The 17,047-nt window shown below is 52.4% G+C and overlaps 4 protein-coding genes across 6 annotated transcripts in view; 1 reads left to right on the top strand and 3 right to left on the bottom strand.

Moving 5' to 3' along the window:
- RHOA (ras homolog family member A) overlaps nucleotides 1-4,186 on the bottom strand; it is a 50,237-nt gene extending 46,051 nt beyond the window's left edge. The window contains exons 1-2 of the mRNA XM_061397607.1: nucleotides 4,095-4,186; nucleotides 85-163 (exon numbers count right to left, since the gene is read on the bottom strand). The gene's annotated coding sequence lies outside the window, so the exon portion shown is untranslated. The remainder of the gene's footprint in view (nucleotides 1-84; nucleotides 164-4,094) is intronic.
- A 420-nt stretch (nucleotides 4,187-4,606) lies between these two features.
- Nucleotides 4,607-7,581, top strand: TCTA (T cell leukemia translocation altered). The gene is made up of 3 exons (XM_061397611.1): nucleotides 4,607-4,922; nucleotides 5,266-5,320; nucleotides 6,298-7,581. Exons 1-3 carry the CDS (start codon nucleotides 4,700-4,702, stop codon nucleotides 6,338-6,340), a joined length of 321 nt encoding a protein of 106 aa, XP_061253595.1. The 5' UTR covers nucleotides 4,607-4,699; the 3' UTR covers nucleotides 6,341-7,581.
- A 297-nt stretch (nucleotides 7,582-7,878) lies between these two features.
- AMT (aminomethyltransferase) lies at nucleotides 7,879-12,587 on the bottom strand. Its single transcript, XM_061397592.1, has 9 exons — nucleotides 12,117-12,587; nucleotides 11,846-12,013; nucleotides 11,236-11,316; nucleotides 10,795-10,926; nucleotides 10,325-10,403; nucleotides 9,896-10,041; nucleotides 9,629-9,809; nucleotides 8,861-9,016; nucleotides 7,879-8,759 (listed from the first exon to the last, which is right to left on the bottom strand). Exons 1-9 carry the CDS (start codon nucleotides 12,204-12,206, stop codon nucleotides 8,581-8,583), a joined length of 1,212 nt encoding a protein of 403 aa, XP_061253576.1. The 5' UTR covers nucleotides 12,207-12,587; the 3' UTR covers nucleotides 7,879-8,580.
- Nucleotides 12,588-12,688: 101 nt separating this feature from the next.
- NICN1 (nicolin 1, tubulin polyglutamylase complex subunit) lies at nucleotides 12,689-17,024 on the bottom strand. 3 transcript variants are annotated; one of them, XM_061397604.1, is made up of 6 exons: nucleotides 16,788-17,021; nucleotides 15,363-15,479; nucleotides 14,980-15,093; nucleotides 14,478-14,549; nucleotides 14,059-14,163; nucleotides 12,689-13,984 (listed from the first exon to the last, which is right to left on the bottom strand). In XM_061397604.1, the coding sequence occupies exons 1-6, from the start codon at nucleotides 16,917-16,919 to the stop codon at nucleotides 13,943-13,945; spliced, it is 582 nt and encodes a 193-aa protein (XP_061253588.1). In that variant the 5' UTR covers nucleotides 16,920-17,021; the 3' UTR covers nucleotides 12,689-13,942. The 3 variants fall into 3 exon arrangements, with proteins under 3 accessions (XP_061253588.1, XP_061253587.1, XP_061253589.1); XM_061397603.1 differs by having other exon boundaries at nucleotides 15,363-15,539; nucleotides 16,788-17,019; XM_061397605.1 differs by lacking the exons at nucleotides 12,689-13,984; nucleotides 14,059-14,163 and adding an exon at nucleotides 14,170-14,274 and having other exon boundaries at nucleotides 15,363-15,539; nucleotides 16,788-17,024.
- Nucleotides 17,025-17,047: the final 23 nt, after the last annotated feature.

Below are 17,047 nucleotides of genomic sequence, written 5' to 3'. Positions count from 1 at the left end.
ACATTTCCCTAGAACTTACGTTAATATGTAATACATAATAATTTCTCTTCCATGGAGAAAGAGGAATGAAAGTTATTTACATACCTTACAAATGTGCTGCAAGACCCACGGCCTGTATGGCAGAAGTTCTACAAAGTGCCCTGAACTTCTCAGATGAAAGGCACTATAAAAACACACACAAAATAAAACGAAATCAGGAATTATGTCTATTCATTTCATGGGGGAGAAAAACAAAGCACAAGATGTAAAACGGGTTTGCACAAAGACCTGGTAAGTAATTCAGAATCCAGAGGAGGAATAAATGCAGAATTTAATTTTAATCAACATACCATGAAAGTGACCACTTTTAAATGTTTTGGCCTCTTTCACTCAACAAAATGCACAGTATCAACCTTATTTTCTGAATGTTATAATGTTGCCCTTTTGAAAGTTAAAATCAAAAGCAGATGAATTTTATGTAAAATTTCCAAAATTATAGACATGCAACACACAGCATTATCAACACACAGCACAGGTAAAAGAATTTTACACTGAACACCTGTATGCCTACCACCCAGCCTACCATGAACATCTGAATGACCTGCTTTATCAAATTACATTTCCTTTTTAATACAGGCATTACAGAGACATTGCAGGCTAAAAGACAACTGTCCAAAAGCCAATGGCTTCAAAAACATAGGCTGAAGTTATTAGGCTAAAGACATTAATAATATGAAATCCTTCTGATACTTTTGTCAGAAATGAGCAGTATTAGTTTACTGTTTTGAAGGCAGAGTGGATTCAGACATATCCCCTGCTCTTGGTGAATGATTCTAACTGTTTAATGTAGGATCGTATCATCATCCTCATTTTTAAAAAAAATATCTGATGATTAAAATAAAAAATCCAAAAATGTCCCATGTCCTAAAAGATCCTACATGATGTGGTCCCTGCCCACCTCTCTAATTTCATTTTACCTCCTACTTTTCCCTTCACTACACTGCAAACTTATTTCACTGGCTGTTTGTGTTCTCTTTCCCTTTCCTGGAATATTAAGATGCTATTATAAATATGCTTAAGCACATTTACTTTACTCATCCTCTTAAAAAAAAAAACCTCATTCTGCTATCAACTACAAACTGGCTCAGATTTAAGAGTATCTCATGTTTTTGATGATTATTTGCTATAAAAATGTTTTCGAATCATGTGGAGGAAGCACCAATAAACTCAGACCAACACTCAGAATGAGCAGCTTCGATGTCTATCTGATTTTTGGTCACATGACTACCATAATTATGAGTATACAAGGCCCTTATTTAATACTACAGCACCACAGATTAAAAATGAGTCACTTGAAATAGGAATTTTACAGTAATTACTAACTTCAAACTGTCCTGAAAATTTTAATTTATTAATCTCACAAGTATTTAACAGTGAGCATGTCCCCAGAGAGCAGACTATAGGAAGATACATTAACACAAGTTTAAAATTTGGTTACATTAATGTCAAAGTGCAAGCATAAAGGTATAAACTAAGTGGTAAGGGAAGAAGAAATTCCCTTAATTCCTTTTTTCTCTTTTTAATTCCCTTTTAAACTACAAATATGTGATAAAATCCACTGATTATGTTCAATCACGTTTAAAATTATCACTACCAGCCACAATGCAATTAAATCTGAGGTGCTATCTATAGAAGCCCAGCAAATCCAAATTAGTGCTCTTAAAAGTTGAAAATATCAGTCTTTCTTCTGGCAAAGTTAACATAAATCTCTCAGCTCCAAGACAAAGTAGCAACCCACCTCCTCCAGTCACTGCCTGGACTCCACCCTCTGAACAAGAAACACCTGAAGATCTATGTTTTTACTCTCCTAATAACTTACACCCCCACATAGCCAGGTTAAACTTTTTTCTGCCACACCATGAAACATCTGGGATCTTAATTCACTGACCAGGAATTGAACCTGTGCCCTCTGCACTGGATCTGCAGTCTTAACTCTGAACCACCAGGGAAGTCTCCCAGGTTAAACTTTTAAAAAGAGTTAACTGACAAACAAGGAATCAGGGCTGAAAACACTCCAGCAAAACCACTACCACATACATATGAAACTATATTCTTGATATATGCTTTTTCTCCCCATCCCACCTCAAATCAAGAGCCCACAGTTGCCTATTAGAACTTACCAGGGCATAATTACATTGGATTTGGAACAGGGGAGCCTGGTCCTGCCTCTGGAATAAGTTGGGTCCCTCGAAAAGGCCATAACATCTAAAACCAGAAACTACACCAGGCAGAGACCCTGTATATTCATTTACCTATTTCAATCAACTGCTATAGGACCATCCAAATTACAGAAAGGAGAGGAAAAGCTAAAGAATTGAACTTTGCTTGAAAAAACTTTTAGATTCTCTCAATACATTAAAAAAAAAAAAAAAACAGCAATACATAAAAGGAGAAGCACTGGAATAAGCTGAAAGTCCTGACTTTTAGCTGACTCTAAGCAAGCTGTTTGGGAGGACATGGAGAAGATCTTACAGAGAAATAGTTCTGGCTGGCACCTGACTAGACATACAACTGTGGGAAATTTACTTAAGTCTCTGGGACTCAGCTTCCCATCTGCAAATAAGGTTGGGAATACAAGTCCTGAAGATTGCTTTCAGGTCTAAAATTCTTGATCAATGAAAAAAATTAGTGGATTCCTAATCTCTTCTTGCCTCTAGTATGGATTTTTATGAGAACAGAGGCTTTAAATCTAGGGCTAGACGTTGACTAAAACCAAATTCCGTGTTATATATATTTTTGTTTGTTTTTAATCTTACACATTTTATGTCTCCAAGAGCCACCCACCAGTGCTCTAAAAAAAAAAAAAAAAAAAACAACTACCTCAGGCAATTTATCAAAAGAGATCTTTCTTAATTGTCCTTTACAATTAAGAACTAATCTTGTATTTCAGTCCAAACAATGTCACTTGTGCCAAATGCTCAAAACAACATCTCTCGCAATTGAGCCATGTCTAAAGTGACAATCAAGCAATGGTACATAAACATTACACATCTGGGTGTGCGACACTAAGTGGCAGAAAAATTCTCACCACAAACAACATTTAAAAGAAATTTTTTTTTAAGTATTTTCCCCCCTTCAGATCTGGCAGGAATATAATCCCATTACACACCTGCAAGAAAGATTTATTTTAAAAGACTTAAAACACAGAAAGATTCAAATAAGTTACCAACAGAGGTAAAAATGTTAAATCAGGACTATTAAGAAACACGAGTGAACCAACTCCAGGTAGAAAGAATGCCAATTTTCCATTATAAACTACTAAACATGGTTTTGACCAAACTGACTGCAAATAGTGCCATTTAATGAACTTGTAACTGGATCTAATAGGTAACTAAGCACAGATGTTTAGCTGATTCCTAATCAAGGTAGCAACTTAGACTAAGCAAATTATTACTTTATTGTGATCCCACAGAGTTTAAATCATGAAAAAAAATGTTCCTTTCAACCGGAAAATTCCCTTCAATACCGAAGAATCCTAACCTCTAAGATTTCAACACTATGCTTTACTTACAAAATTTCAAAGAATACTGCATTAAAAAAGAAAATACCCAAAACATAACTGGACTTCATGCAGTATAAAACGGTGATTCATGTTTCATATTAAATGCAAAAGCCAAAATGGAGTTGTAAAGAGTTTCTTTCCCATTTCAACTCCGACAGCCACGCGCGCTTCACAGGGGCCGGCTGCCCGGCGGGTCGTGGGGCCCGGCTCAGAGCCCCCGCCCTGCCGGCTCGGCCGAGAGAGAGGAAGCGACGGGGACCGCGGGCGGGCGGCTTGGGCTCTAGCAGGCCTGGCCGGGCGGGGGAAGGGGCGCGGGAGGCCGCGGGGCGCGCTTCCGGGGACTGCGCGGGCGGGGCCGCCGCTTTGGGAAGCCGGGCCTGGGTCCCCGGCCTGGAGTCGGGGTCAGGGGCCAGGGTCCTGGTGCTGGTGCTGCCGGCCAAGAGCAGCAGGTGGGGCGCGGCCGCGGCGGGGCGGCGGCCGGCGGGCGGCCGGAAGAGTGCCGGGCGGGCGGGCCCGCGGCGCCGCGGCGCTAGGAGGGAACCGTCTCACTCACCTCAGGCGACGACTCCGAGTCCGGCCTCTCCGCGCTGAGGACGCTTGTCCTCGAGTCGCAAGCTCGAGGACTACGGCGGGTGGTTGAGGAGGCGGCGGCTGACTAACGAGACAACCGACGGAGAGCGACGGGCGGGGAGCGCGAGAAACCAAGAGCGGGCGGCGACGGCGGCGGGAGGGCGGGGAGCGACGTGCGCGCCCCCGCGTGCCCAGCGGGCTCGAGCCGGGCCCAGTCGCGGCCCCGCGCACGCGCGCGCACTCCCTGCTCAGCCACGATTGCTCAGGAGCGCGTCCACACCCTAAAGGCAAGGCGCTTAACCAATCATTGCAGCCGCGTGGGGCATCACGGGAACTCCGGGGCTATAAAAGACCTGGTTGCTATTTTATACCCCTCTAGTCACTCATCCTTTAAGTTAGTAGGGTGGGGCTAGGTGCGCGTGCGCGGTTTTGATACTCCGCCCCAAACTGCCAACTCTTCGCGCAAGCGAGGTAGACGCGCCTTGCTTAGGTTTACGCGTGCGCACTAGAGGACCTGGGCCCGGAAGACCAGACGCTTGCGCAGTGGGGACAACAGTGACAGTCCCCCGGGTGAGGCGCCGGCCAGTCATGGCGGAACCTTGGTCTGGGCAGTCCTTGCAGGCTCTACCGGCCACGGTGCTGGGCGCGCTGGGCGCCCTCGGCAGCGAGTTCCTTCGGGAGTGGGAGGCGCAAGACATGCGCGTGACTCTCTTCAAGCTGCTGCTGTTTTGGTTGGTGTTAAGTCTCCTGAGCATCCAGCTGGCGTGGGGGTTCTACGGGAGTACGGTGACCGGGCTGTATCACCGCCCAGGTGAGACTCCCCACCAGCTTCCGTGGGCCGGCCACACCCCCTCCGCCATAGAGTGTACCTTTGGGCTCTCCCGAATCCCCCCCAGATTACCACTGATCCCTTGAGAACCTCATCACAACTTAATGCTGTACCCCTGACCCATGTCAACATTCATTTCACACCGAAAACCCCACCAGTCCACCCATAACGTATAAATTCCTTTGAACCCCCCATCAGACAATACCACTAGTCCCTTAGGGCTTCCACTACTCTGTCCAGCAAACAGTACCTCTGACCTGGGCTGATAACTGCTCGGATGCCCACCCCCAGCCTGTTGCATTTCTGGATGTGTTCCTGCCCCCAGGTCTGGGCGGCCAGAATGGATCCACACCTGATGGCTCCACGCATTTCCCTTCCTGGTGAGTAAATCTATTCTGATTTCTACTCCATGCGCTTAGTAGGCAGAAGCCACTCCTGAGCTGAGGACAGGGAAAGGGAGTTCTCAAGGTAGTCCACCAGCTTAGTGGCATTCGCAGCACATTCCAGGGCCTGCAATAGACCTCAGGCTTCATGACACTGATGTCTTTATAGCCATCCATAACCTGTTCAGTAACCTGTGGGGCAGATGGTATTATCGTCACAATTTCAGAGATGAAGTGGCAAGTCTGTAGGATTCCACTCCACTGTAAGCCCCTCAGTTGGAAAGGCAGGACCCTCTGTCCTTAGTGCCCCGACTGGCCTCCTCAGGATCAGCTCCTCATGTGTAAAACATGAAGTCACTAGTTAGAGCATTCATTCAGGTGATCTCTGAGCTCCTACCGCATGGCAGGGTCCCCACTGGGTCCAGAGAAGAACAACCCAGGCCCTGCTCAGACGGGGAGCTAGAGATTTAAAGGAAGGGCGGGCAGCAGTGCAGAGGTGAGGGCTGTCAGAGCAGGTGTCTTCCAAGTCAGACACCTAAACAGAGAGCAAAGGCAAGGCGGTGTACCAAGCAAAGAGAATGGACAGAACAACGCCCGGAGGCAAGAACAAGGGTGACATATTGGAAGGATAGACAAGGCTGTGACGTCTGAGGTCAAACATGAAGGCGTGGAGGGACTTGAAACACCCTATCCAATAGAGAGGGCACAAGGCCAGTTAGGAGGCCTGCCAATGCACAGCTTTCTGTCCCTGGCAACTCGTGAAGGATGGGAGCACCATGCACAAAGTGGAGAAGCAGGAGGAAGAATAAGCCTGCAGGTGAAAGGTGGGACTCCTTCCCACCACAGTGAGGGCTGTGGAAGTTCAGCAGAGAGATCTAGGTTATAGTGTGGCCTTACTGAGCCCAGCTCAGCCCCCATAAGTAGACTGTTGTACTGTCCATGGAATAACTCCTCTTCTCTTCTGTCATTTTCAGGGAAACAGCAGCAAATGAACCTCTCAAAACCCACAGAGAATAAGGGAAGCCAGCAGAGGGGTCTCCACGGGTATCACCGGGTCTCCTGGCTCCCACACTGAGTCCTGTTGCTGCCCAGACCCCAGGGACGATGGCAGAAGGGATGGGTTTGGGGGCAGGGTGTACCCCAGTGTTCGCAGGGCTGGGCCTCCACTGCCCTTGGCCTTGCCTTCAGCAGCCCCAGGCATTGGGCCAGTAAAGAATTTGCCTCTACCCTGATCTGGGTGCCTTAAGGAGAGAAGACCTCCTCCTCCCTTCAGGGGTCAGCTCAGAAGCTTCTGCGGTTGGGGAGGCCAACAGTCCATTTTCTGTCTTGGCTTCTTCCTGTTCTTCCTCCCATCCCCCGGGATGTGATCCTGTAGAGATTTGTCCCTGAGAGGAATCCTGAGGTTGATCACCTCTGAGGTTTTTCAGGCAGGTCTGTTTTCCCCTGAACCTTGAGGTTGCTGTATTTCTTTGCTTTTGCTTTGCTGGCAGGGAGCCAGGGAATCCTGGCCTGGACACAGCCTTATATTCTGTGGCTACTTAGCTGTCCATTTAGTATAAGACAGGGGGCAGCTGGCACCCTCCAGACATGGAGGCACCAAACACCCACCTCCTTTGACCTCTCCAGGTGGGAGTCGGGCTGTGTAAGTTCCTTTCCCAAGCATCATACTCATCCACCTAATCCCTCCCGGAAGGAAGCTGGGTACCTGAAAGAGGGTGAGTCTCAGGGGTGACTTCCCACCCCCACTGCCTAAGTGCCCATGGGGTTGTGCATCTGTGCCCTGCCAGTCACAGGGACAAACTAAGCAGCTAGTGCAGAGCAACCCCATTGTGCCCTGCAGCCTCCCCACTTCCCATCTTTACCCGGGACCAGAGGAGCTTCATCCTGCCCGTATGCTAAGCAGCCCTGCAACTTCCACAGTGGGCCACACGAGCTCCAGATGAGCAGTGTGGGCCTGGACCAGCCTCCCTCCCGGATGGTCGTACGTCTGCCTGCTTCTGCTGGGCTAGCAGCTATCTCAGTGTCCCACTGCCTGCTTCCTCTCTGGTAAATGTCACATTGCCATCTGGCAGCCTAGCCCATCTTTGGAGTGTGCACTGGAGTAGGGCTGTGCTGAGCTCGTGCATGAGGACTGGTGGTGGGATGATGGTTCTGCAGCCCCAGGCCCGCCTACTGACAACAAACACCACACTCACAGTCGGTCTCACGTTTCACCCCAGGCTCAACTGAGGATGTGGCTTATTAAACCTGGAAGTGCATCAAGTGTGTGGTTATTCAGACAGGACGGAGTGCGCATGCACAGCAGAAACTGGGGAGGGAACACCCTGGGGGCCGCTGCCCCTGAGCACCCAGACTTGCAGAGGTGGAGAGGGGATACCAGCTTCCTACCAGCAGTGATGGTGTCCTATAGGGGCACCCCTTTAGTTCTTATAGAGCTGCTTGTCTCAAGGGGAACCCACTCTGAGCCTCGGCCAGGCAGGCCGGCATTAGACTGGCACCCCCAGGAAGTCTGTGGACAGAGAACAATGAAGCTAGAGACTCTGGAGAACAAGAAGGAAGCTCACTTATTTATTTATTTTTTAGTAGTCTGTGGAGTCCAATAATAAGTCCCAGGGGTGAAGGTCAGCTCAGGATAAGGCAAGCCGGGGAGGAGGCCCAGCCTGTCCACAGCAGCCCTGGGACTCAGAACAGCTGGTGAGCCTAGCCTGGCGTGGCTGACTACTGGGCAGCAGACTGGGCCAACTGGAGAATGTGAAAGAGTGGATCCATGCCCACCTCAGCCATCCCCAAGTTTACACATGGGCCCTGCAGCCCTCCTGGGCCAACCCTCTATAAGTCGGGAATCACACCCCTGCCCGGAGAAAGCCAATGGCTTGCCTTCATGGCCAGTGAACTAGAGGAGGTAGCTGGCACTGCAGTGTGAGAAACCGTGGTGAGGTAGGTTGGGCAGGCTTTCTCTCCCCTTGAAGTGAGCCTTTTGGAAGGATGAGATACCAGAATCAATCTTCTCCAGCAGGCAAGAGAGGGGTCAATGGCACGTGGGCTGGTCCATCACTCAGAAATGCGCTCTTGAAGATACAGTGGCAACGGGATGAGGCAGCAACGGGTGGTGTGTCCCCGCTCACCCAGACAAGAACCAGCATCCACCTAGCCACCCACCTTGGGTGTGTTTCTGCCTTAGCTTCCTGACTAACCCCTGGTAGAATGCCCTTCAGTGTGAGGCTCCTGGAGGGAAAGGCCCCGTCCCCCACCCATCCTCACTTAAGGATGTAGTAGTTTGTGGACACAAAGGGCATCTTGCTGACCACGGCCGGCTGCTGCTTCCGCCGCACCTCTACCAGCAGTGGGGTGCCTGGCCGACTGTACTCATAGGGCACATAACCCATTGCCACATTCTTTTTCAGGCAGGGTGAGGGGCAGCCACTGGTCACAGCACCTGTCCGGGCAGAGGCCGTGTGTCAATACCCCCCTGCCAGCCCAGGGCCCCCGCCCTCCTAGGGGAGGGACAAGGCTCTCCAGCCTCCCTGGTCCACCTACCGATCACAGTACCCTCTGGACTCAGGATGGGACTCTGTGCCCGTACGGGAGCCCCGTAACACATTAACCCCACACGCCTCCGCTGTGCCTTGCTCTTCAGCTGGGGAACAATGACCGAGGCTCCTGGGAAGTCCATAGCAGCTCGGCGGCGCTTCCCTGGAGCGTAACACAATAGATTTAAACCATCGTCCATCAGACCTCTGACCACAGAAGGTCCCAGCAACAAGGACCCCAAGTAACATCCCTCCAGGGCTTCCCAGGTGGCACAGTGGTAAAGAAACCACCTGCCAGTGCAGGAGACGCGGGTTTGATCCCAGGGTTGGGAAGATGCCCTGGAATAGGAAATGGCAACCCACTCCAGTATTCTTGCCTGTAAAATTCCATGGACAGAGGAGCCTGGCAGGCTACAGTCCTTAGGGTCGCAAAGAGTCGGACACAACTGAGCATGCCCGCCTGTACAACATCCATCCAGCATCAAGGCCCCTTCATTCAGGACCCCCTGCACCTGATTCCTTTCCTTCCCCTACAGTGCAGTTAGTCACCCACCTCCTGCCCCTGGTCTTGAAGGCTCACCTGCCCACCTCACTTCTGTTGAGAGTCATCAGCCTCTACTGGGCAAAGCCACTGTGGCACCTTCAGAGAATGAAGGCTCAGGGAGGCTGTGTCCCTTGCTCTAGGCTACACAGCCTTGGAAGCAGTCCTGGGCTGGTCTCAGTGAGGGTCCCTCCAGCCTTCAGGATCCCCTCCCTGAGTGCTAGCCCAGCTCACCGAGTGTCCAGCTCAGGCTGCCTTCCACTGGTGTGGTGTGCTCATCAATGTCGTTCCCATACAAGCAGAGGCCTGCCTCCAGGCGCAGGCTGTCCCGGGCTGCCAGTCCTGCCAGCTTCACCTCAGGGTTTTTCAACAGAGCTGCTGCCAGGTGGACGGCTTCCGCTGCCGGCACTGAGATCTGCAAGGGACACCAGACAGAGCAGGTGGGCAGCTGGCCCCAGAGTCCAGTGCCCGGCACCACCCCGTGCCCGCTTCTTGACAAACCTCCACACCGTCCTCTCCTGTGTAGCCACAGCGGGTCACACGGCAGCCAGACACGCCAAACACCTCCATCACAGCGCTGGTCATGAAGGGCAGTTTCCGCAGATCATCAGCCACGCCAGCCTGTAGCACCTGGGCTGCAGTGGGACCTGGGTCCAGGGAGCCAGTAACCAAGTGTCCGGGTCCCAGTGCCCCCAGGGAGCTGGATCACAGCCCTCCGGGATAAGAACAAGCCCCGAGCAAGCCCCACCCTGTAGATGGAAGGAGATGTTCCTGCCCACAGAGCCTCATGGCAGGTATAAGGAAGGCATGATACCAAACACAGAATTAGGTTCCAACACCCTCACCTTCCCCCAGCATGGCCTTCATGCCAAGCCGTAGAGGAAACCTGGAAGGCAGAAGTCAACTGCAAGCCCAGCCTGGCCCACTTACCTTGCAGGGCTAGCAGAGCATTATCCATCACCTCCAGGGCCACATCACTGCCCTTGTTCTGAAGCTCCCTAACCTTGTCCTGAAAGGAAAGAAATATCCCATTAGCTCCGGGATCCCTTTCCCTGAGCACCTGCTGTGGGCCAGGTGCCACAGAGCTCAGCACAGTGGGCTCTCATCTTCCAAGGTCATATAACTACTAAATGGTAGGGATGACTCTAGCCCTGGTTTGCAAGCTCTAACACCAGGTTCCAGCCCTCCATCTTCACCAGAGGATGCTCACTTAGGGGCCAGGATCAGCTTCACCTCCCTACTTGCCCCCCACTTCTTCAACACTGGAGTGCCCACTGGCCTGCTTTCTTTCACACAGTCACTGTCTGAACCCCTTATCCATTCCAGGTCTGTCCTGGACAAGGATGCAACTCTGTGAATTAGGAGGACAGGGTACCTAGAACACAACAAGAGGGGCTTACCTGCATGAGGGTCAGGTCCTTCTCCCTGCAGCCAGCATTGGACACCACATACAGGTGTCCCTCGGAGGCGCTGGTCACAATCAAGTCGTCTAAGATGCCTCCAGCCTCGTTGGTAAACAGCGACAGTGTTCCCTAACATCAAAGTGGAGCATCATTGCCTCCAGCTCCAAGAGGCCAAGGTGAAGTGTGAGGCAGACCACCCCTGGCCCCACCCCGCCACCAGAGACTCATAAAGCCTCATGTGCAGGGCTGAAATGGCGGTGCAGGGAGCAAGCTGGGTCAGCCCAGGCCCCGTAGGTACTCCATCCCCCAGGAATACAGGTCCTGAGAAACTATGTCTGCTCCAGCTCTGTGCCCCCAGGCCTGAAGCCAGGACTCAGATGGGTTTGCTGGCTCATATCTAAGAATGCTCACTGAGCAGAAATAAAAGAGGGGCCCCACCTGGTTTGGCTTCAGCTCTGCAATATCTCCAACCACTAGACTCTCCATCAGCTTCACCCGGTCACAGCCAAATATCTTGGTCTGGCAAAGAGATCAAAAAGCATCAGGTCACTGCAGTAGCTAGTCTGGAAGGCAATGGACAAGGAAGCATCTTCCCTCCCCCGAGGGCCCGGGTCCAACTCAGCCAAAGTGCCTGACTAGTCTTTTTGTTCTGCAAGAGGCAGAAGCCCCCCTTTAACTCCCCCACATCCGCCAATTCAAGAGATGCGCTGAGAGAAGTTAGGGAACTTGAAAGGGCCTGGCACCCTCCTAAAATACCCCTTCTTCCAAACCAACATCCAGAATGGTGGATGACAATGAGTGGTAGCCCCAGCAACCCCCGGGACGTTGAGGTACCCCTAAGTGGGAGCAGGCTGGAAAGATGAAATGGGGAGATGAGCAGGAGACCCTCTAAACTGGTCTGGCCATAGTCCATTATTACACCGTCGAGACCTCGAACTCTTCTGAGAGGGCTGCTCTGGGTATCCAGCTCCCAGCAAAGGCCAGGGGTTGCACAGCTGTGGATGGCAAGGACGCTAGGCTTGGCAGTCGGCGCCCTCCCCCAGCTCACCTGCAGCATGTGGGACACGTCAAAGAGCGAGCAGTGCTGCCGTGTATGCAGGTGTGAATTCACGTGGCTATCCCGGTACTGCACGGGCAGGCTCCAGCCCGCGAACGCCACCATCTTCCCGCCGTGGGCCAGGTGGAAGTCATAGAGCGGTGTCCTGTGGAGCACGTCCTGCGGGCGGCCAGGCTCAGTGCCACCAAGGCCCCAGACCCCAGCCCTCTCCCCTCCCCCACCCTCCAAGATTGGCAACACAACCCAGCAGCCTCCGGCCCACCTGCGCACAACTGAGCGAACGGCATGGGGCCGAGGCCAGAGCTTGCAGACGCGAGCTCAGACGGGATACCATGCTCCTAGCCTGCTGCATGTTTGCCTACAACTGGTACAGCCGACGCACAGAGGCCACCACTCTGCCAGGCACGCTGGGAGATGTAGTCCGGGCCCTGCTTAAATAGGTCTCTCTCCCCCCGCCCTGGGGGAATTACAAGAGAGAGTGGGCAGCCCCAAGGGCAGGCGGGGCTTTAGCACACACAGTGCCTTGACTCCTCTAGCAGGAAAATAGCCCCAGGCTCTTCTTCCATCTGATCAGAGCCAAAAATAGAGCTGGGGGCTAGACCTCCCTGGGCTGACCGCCCTGCCTCCAAAGGGCCAAAGTACTGCAAAGGGCTGAAAGGCCTGAATTACCAGTTTGGGAAAACAGGCATGTAAGGTCACCTGGGGGGAGGGGAAGGGGTGGAGAGGGCACAGGAGGGTGGAGCCAGCCTGGTAGGTGGAATACCACTGTAACCTGGCCTCCTGGGAGGGTCTCCTGCTCTCTCCCTGGGCGAACATAGATAGCCAGCACAGGGATGCATTCCACAGGTATTTATTGATCTTGCTGCACACTAGGCCCTGTGCTGGGGACACAGCTGTGCAGGAGGTCTGCCATCCCAGGGACCTCCCCGCTCCCACCCATACACACTGAGGGCTGCTACTCCTTGAGCACAAGACTGCGATTGTTACCCTCTTAGCAAAAGCTGAATGGGGCTAAGTCAATGACCCTGCAGGCAGATTCCACTTGCAAGAACTCTGATGGTGGAGAGCAGAAGGTGACCACAAAAGGTGGCTGACCTTCCCCCAGAAAGCTGTTGAACCACACAGACATCCAGTTGGCCAGGTCCAACACACATTGCCGAACTGCCTCCCAATAGCCGCCAGAAGAAAGCCACGAAAAACCAGAGAGAAGCAGGATTTTCTCATAAGAAAACAGCCTGTCTTTTTCAACTGCTGGCCTGGGGTTGTAGGAAACCTCAGCTTCTCAAAAAGCACCATTGAGAACCCTCACCCAGACCCACCACCCCACCAAAGTTGATCCCTCATCACTCTGAGCATGGCTTGTAGAAGGGGGTGAATGGAGGAGGGGCAAGGATATGCTTTGGGCTCCGTCAGATGGCAGCCAAGTCCCAGGACTCATTTTCAGGCCCCAGCCTTGCTGGAGGCACCCGCCCAGACCCAATAGGTGGACAGACCCATTTGAACACACATCCAGGAGCCAGCTCAGGGACCAAGGGACTCAGGCTGCCCCACTTCCCAGCCCTGTGTGGCTCCCAAGGTGAGCAGCAGAAGGGTTTAGACAGGAATTTTTTCTTTTTGTGGGCATAACACAAAGGGAGAGAGACCATTAGGAGGTGCAGAAGGAAGAAATGGGGTTCTTGTTTCTCCCTCAAGCTTCCAAGCTATTAATTTAGCCAACTTCCAAGGTTCTGGGAGGTGACCCTAGCCCGCTGCACTCTGGGGTGAGAGAGCAGGCAGAAGACAGGAATGTGCAGCTTGGCAGAGAAACAGAGGGTACAGAGGGATTCTTAGTAACAGAACTGGAGTGTTTTTAGGGAGGAGGAGGAGTTTCGGGTTGCAGTCAGCTGAGGACAGAATGCATCCCCTCTAGGAGCTCATGCTAAAGCAACACAGTGAGCCCCCAGGAATCTTGACTCTGTGAAAGTGGTCCTGACAGAAGGTGCATGCAGGCAACACTTGGAATGCATGGGGACAGCACTTCAGCCTCTGATGGGGGTCCAAACTGGGCCTAGGTGGGCACGGACGGCCAACGTCTTGACGAGCCACGGCTCAAGTGTAGGACAGCAAGTTCAGGTCATAACAGCCATCCACCTGCAACACAAAAGACCATCAGACCTGACCCACTCAGGCCAAAGGGAGCCACTCACAGGGAAGCGATCACTCACGTCAAAGCGGCCGATCCTTGTGGAGGTGTGGCTGGCCCGGATCATCTCTGTCAGCGCCCACATCTGCTGGACCTCGGAGGATACCCTGCTGGGGTCTGGGAGACCCTGCTCCAGAAGGAGGGGTCAGTGGCCATGGGTCTCTCCCCAGCAGTGCCCTCAGAACTCCAGAGAGGCCAAGCGGGGCTGTGGGGCCCTCCAGCTGACATTCCCAGATGACTTGTAAAACAGGACGATAGGGCCTGATGTGCAGTAGGTGGCCCAGCCCCACAGAGATGCCTCAGATCCCAGAAGGGAGGTCCCACAGGGTGAACCAAGGGCCCTGGGTCCAGCCCCAGATTCTTGCAGAAAGGTGTCCCCTTGGGCTTGTGCTGGACACCAAAGCTGTTCACACATGGTTCTCACCCAGGGCGAGGGCTTACCTCAAGAAGGGGAGTGGGCTGTTCACAAGGCACTGGATGGGACAGCCACTTGGGGAAGGTCATGGAAGGGCTCTGCAAAGCAAAGGGTACTGCCCTGAGAAGGGCACAGTAGGAGAGCCCTGGAACCAGAGCCCAAGGTCCTGACGACAGAAGAAGGGCCACTGAGCCCCAGACACTGAGAAAATCCTTTTCAGGACCCACGGGCACATAAACTGCCTAAATTCTGCTGCAGAAGGAAGCCCCATAAAGACAAGGGTCAGAAGCAGATTCTGGTCCATGAAAGTTCCAGATATGAAAGAGGCAAGTAGCCCCCAAAGTCAGGAAATATGAGGGCATGCCCTCACCGCTCATCATGAGCTTCCAGAATTCCCACCTGGCTAATTTCCCTGTGAGTCTCCCCATCCTTACCCATCCACTGCCACCCACACCCCCAGGCCTTCCAGCCATAGCTAGGAGCCCCGTGGAGAAAGGGCCAGCCAACAGCTCTGAGCTGGTCACTCACCTTTGGTCCCTGCTGGAAGATCTGAAGCTCCTCCACCGTGAAAGACAACCACAGTGGTGATGGCTGTCGCAGAATCAGGCGCAGTTCCAGTACTTGGGCCATGTCACACAGCATCTGACGCATAAACACACAGACACACACACACACACACAAGGACCCAGAGAGGCCCCAGCTCACTGCCCAGGAGCCAACCAGCAATGAGCCAAGGGGCCTTCTCCCCAGGCCTTGGAGAAGAAAAAGTAGTTCCTCCAAGGCACTCACCAAAGAACCACAGCCCAGACCAGCCTTGCCCACCCCTCTTCGCGCATGTATCCTGGCCCAGACCCCAGGCCCCTTGGGAGCCCTCATTTGGGCTGCCCTGGCCACGCTGAGTCCCAGCTGACCTGGTGCTTGAACAGCGATACATACTCCTGGGCTCCCTCCTCACTGTGCGGATCGGGCATCAGGCAGTAGTCCCGCAGGCAGGTCACCCACTTGGCTGGAGTGTGTGTTGAGGTGTGCTGGCGAACACGGATGGTCAAAAAGGCTGTGTAGTAATTCTTAAACATGATCTCCTGCAACTAGGGCACACACAACCCACCAAAACAAATCAGACCAGGGTCCAGGGCTGGAGGGGTTTCAAAAGCACCACCTCTTCCTCCACTGAGGAATGGACTCTTGTACCAATCTAACAATTTCAATAAGAATCCACAGGTGCTTTGCTTTCCTAGAAGAACTCACAGTCTAAATAAGCACATCATGCTAACAAACCATGATCTCAGGTCTTGCCGCATGTCCTTGATGCTGCCAGAGGTCAGAGCCCTACCTACCTCTAGAGGAGTCAGAAAATGTACAGATGAGTTCCTCAAGTGGACGGTCAAAGGGTAGAAAATGTAAAAGTAGCGCATACAAAGGAGCACCAAGAAGCGAACCTGGCACATGCCTGTGCCAGAGAGTGGTTCAGCCTAGTTACAGTAGTTCTCATCACTGCATAGTCATCAGAATTAATCAAGGAGGGGATTCCCTGGTGGTCCAGTGGTTAGAACTCGGCACTTTCACTGCCAGGGCTGGGATTCAATCCCTGGTTAGGGAACTTGGATTTCACATGCCACATGATGCAGCCAAAAAAAAAATACTGAAGGAAAAATTTTTTGAAGCATAGGTGTACAGGCTCCACCCCAGAACTACTGAATCAGGATTACCAGGGTTGGGCACTTTAATGAAGTCTCCCAGCCTAGAGAAAGGAACAGCTTGAGTAAGAACCATACACTACAGAACAAAGTGGGTGGGGCCGAGAGGCAAGGAGGGCAAAGACACAAAGTGGCTCTGAACGTCAGGCCATTAGAAAGTGGACTTTGTCCTGTGTTGAGGGCCTGAGGTGTCCAGTTACTCATGGTAACTGGAGTCTGGAAACTGCAGCCACTGGGAAGATCCTGATGAAGTTTGAGTTGAACAGCAGGGTCTGTTGGAATGGGCAGGCAGCAGGTATGGGGGTAATTCATTGTCAAATGATACCTAGCCAGTGGCCAGGGACAAAATCACCTCGCACCTCTGTTTGGTTCAAAACTGTTATTTCGAGCACCTAGCCTACTATTCTGGCACTTCCGTGTTAACACCGTTCTGGACATGGGGGAGAGATGTTGAAATGAACAGAAGAGGAAACTGCACTCTAATATGTGTTAACAAAAGGAGTAAAGAAATGGTTAACTGACTATTACGGGCGAGATACCGCAGAGGCTTTCAGCAAACGATTCATTGCCTGGGACACGCCCGAGTTCCCAGATAAGCCCCGCCCAGGAGCCCCGGTCGCGCCCACAGGGCTTGCTCACCTCGAAGGGCGCGACGCTGGGGAAGGTGACATCGATGACCAGCACACCAGGCCGGCCTTGGGAGGTCCGCACGTCGCCCACCTGCAGGGCCACTGTACCTTTCACATGGCAGGGGACCGACACGCGGGACATGGTGGCAGCGGTCGCGACTACTCACAACCGCCGCTCCTGGCCTCTGCCCAATGGTTCTTCCCGGCGTCCTCAGCAGGGCCTCAGGAACTACAACTCCCGAGAGGACTCGCGCTAGGCCAGCCCGGCCA

Source organism: Bos javanicus, chromosome 22, assembly GCF_032452875.1.
Source record: "Bos javanicus breed banteng chromosome 22, ARS-OSU_banteng_1.0, whole genome shotgun sequence".
Classification (NCBI taxonomy): domain Eukaryota; kingdom Metazoa; phylum Chordata; class Mammalia; order Artiodactyla; family Bovidae; genus Bos; species Bos javanicus.
This window is presented reverse-complemented; position numbering and strand designations above follow the sequence as displayed.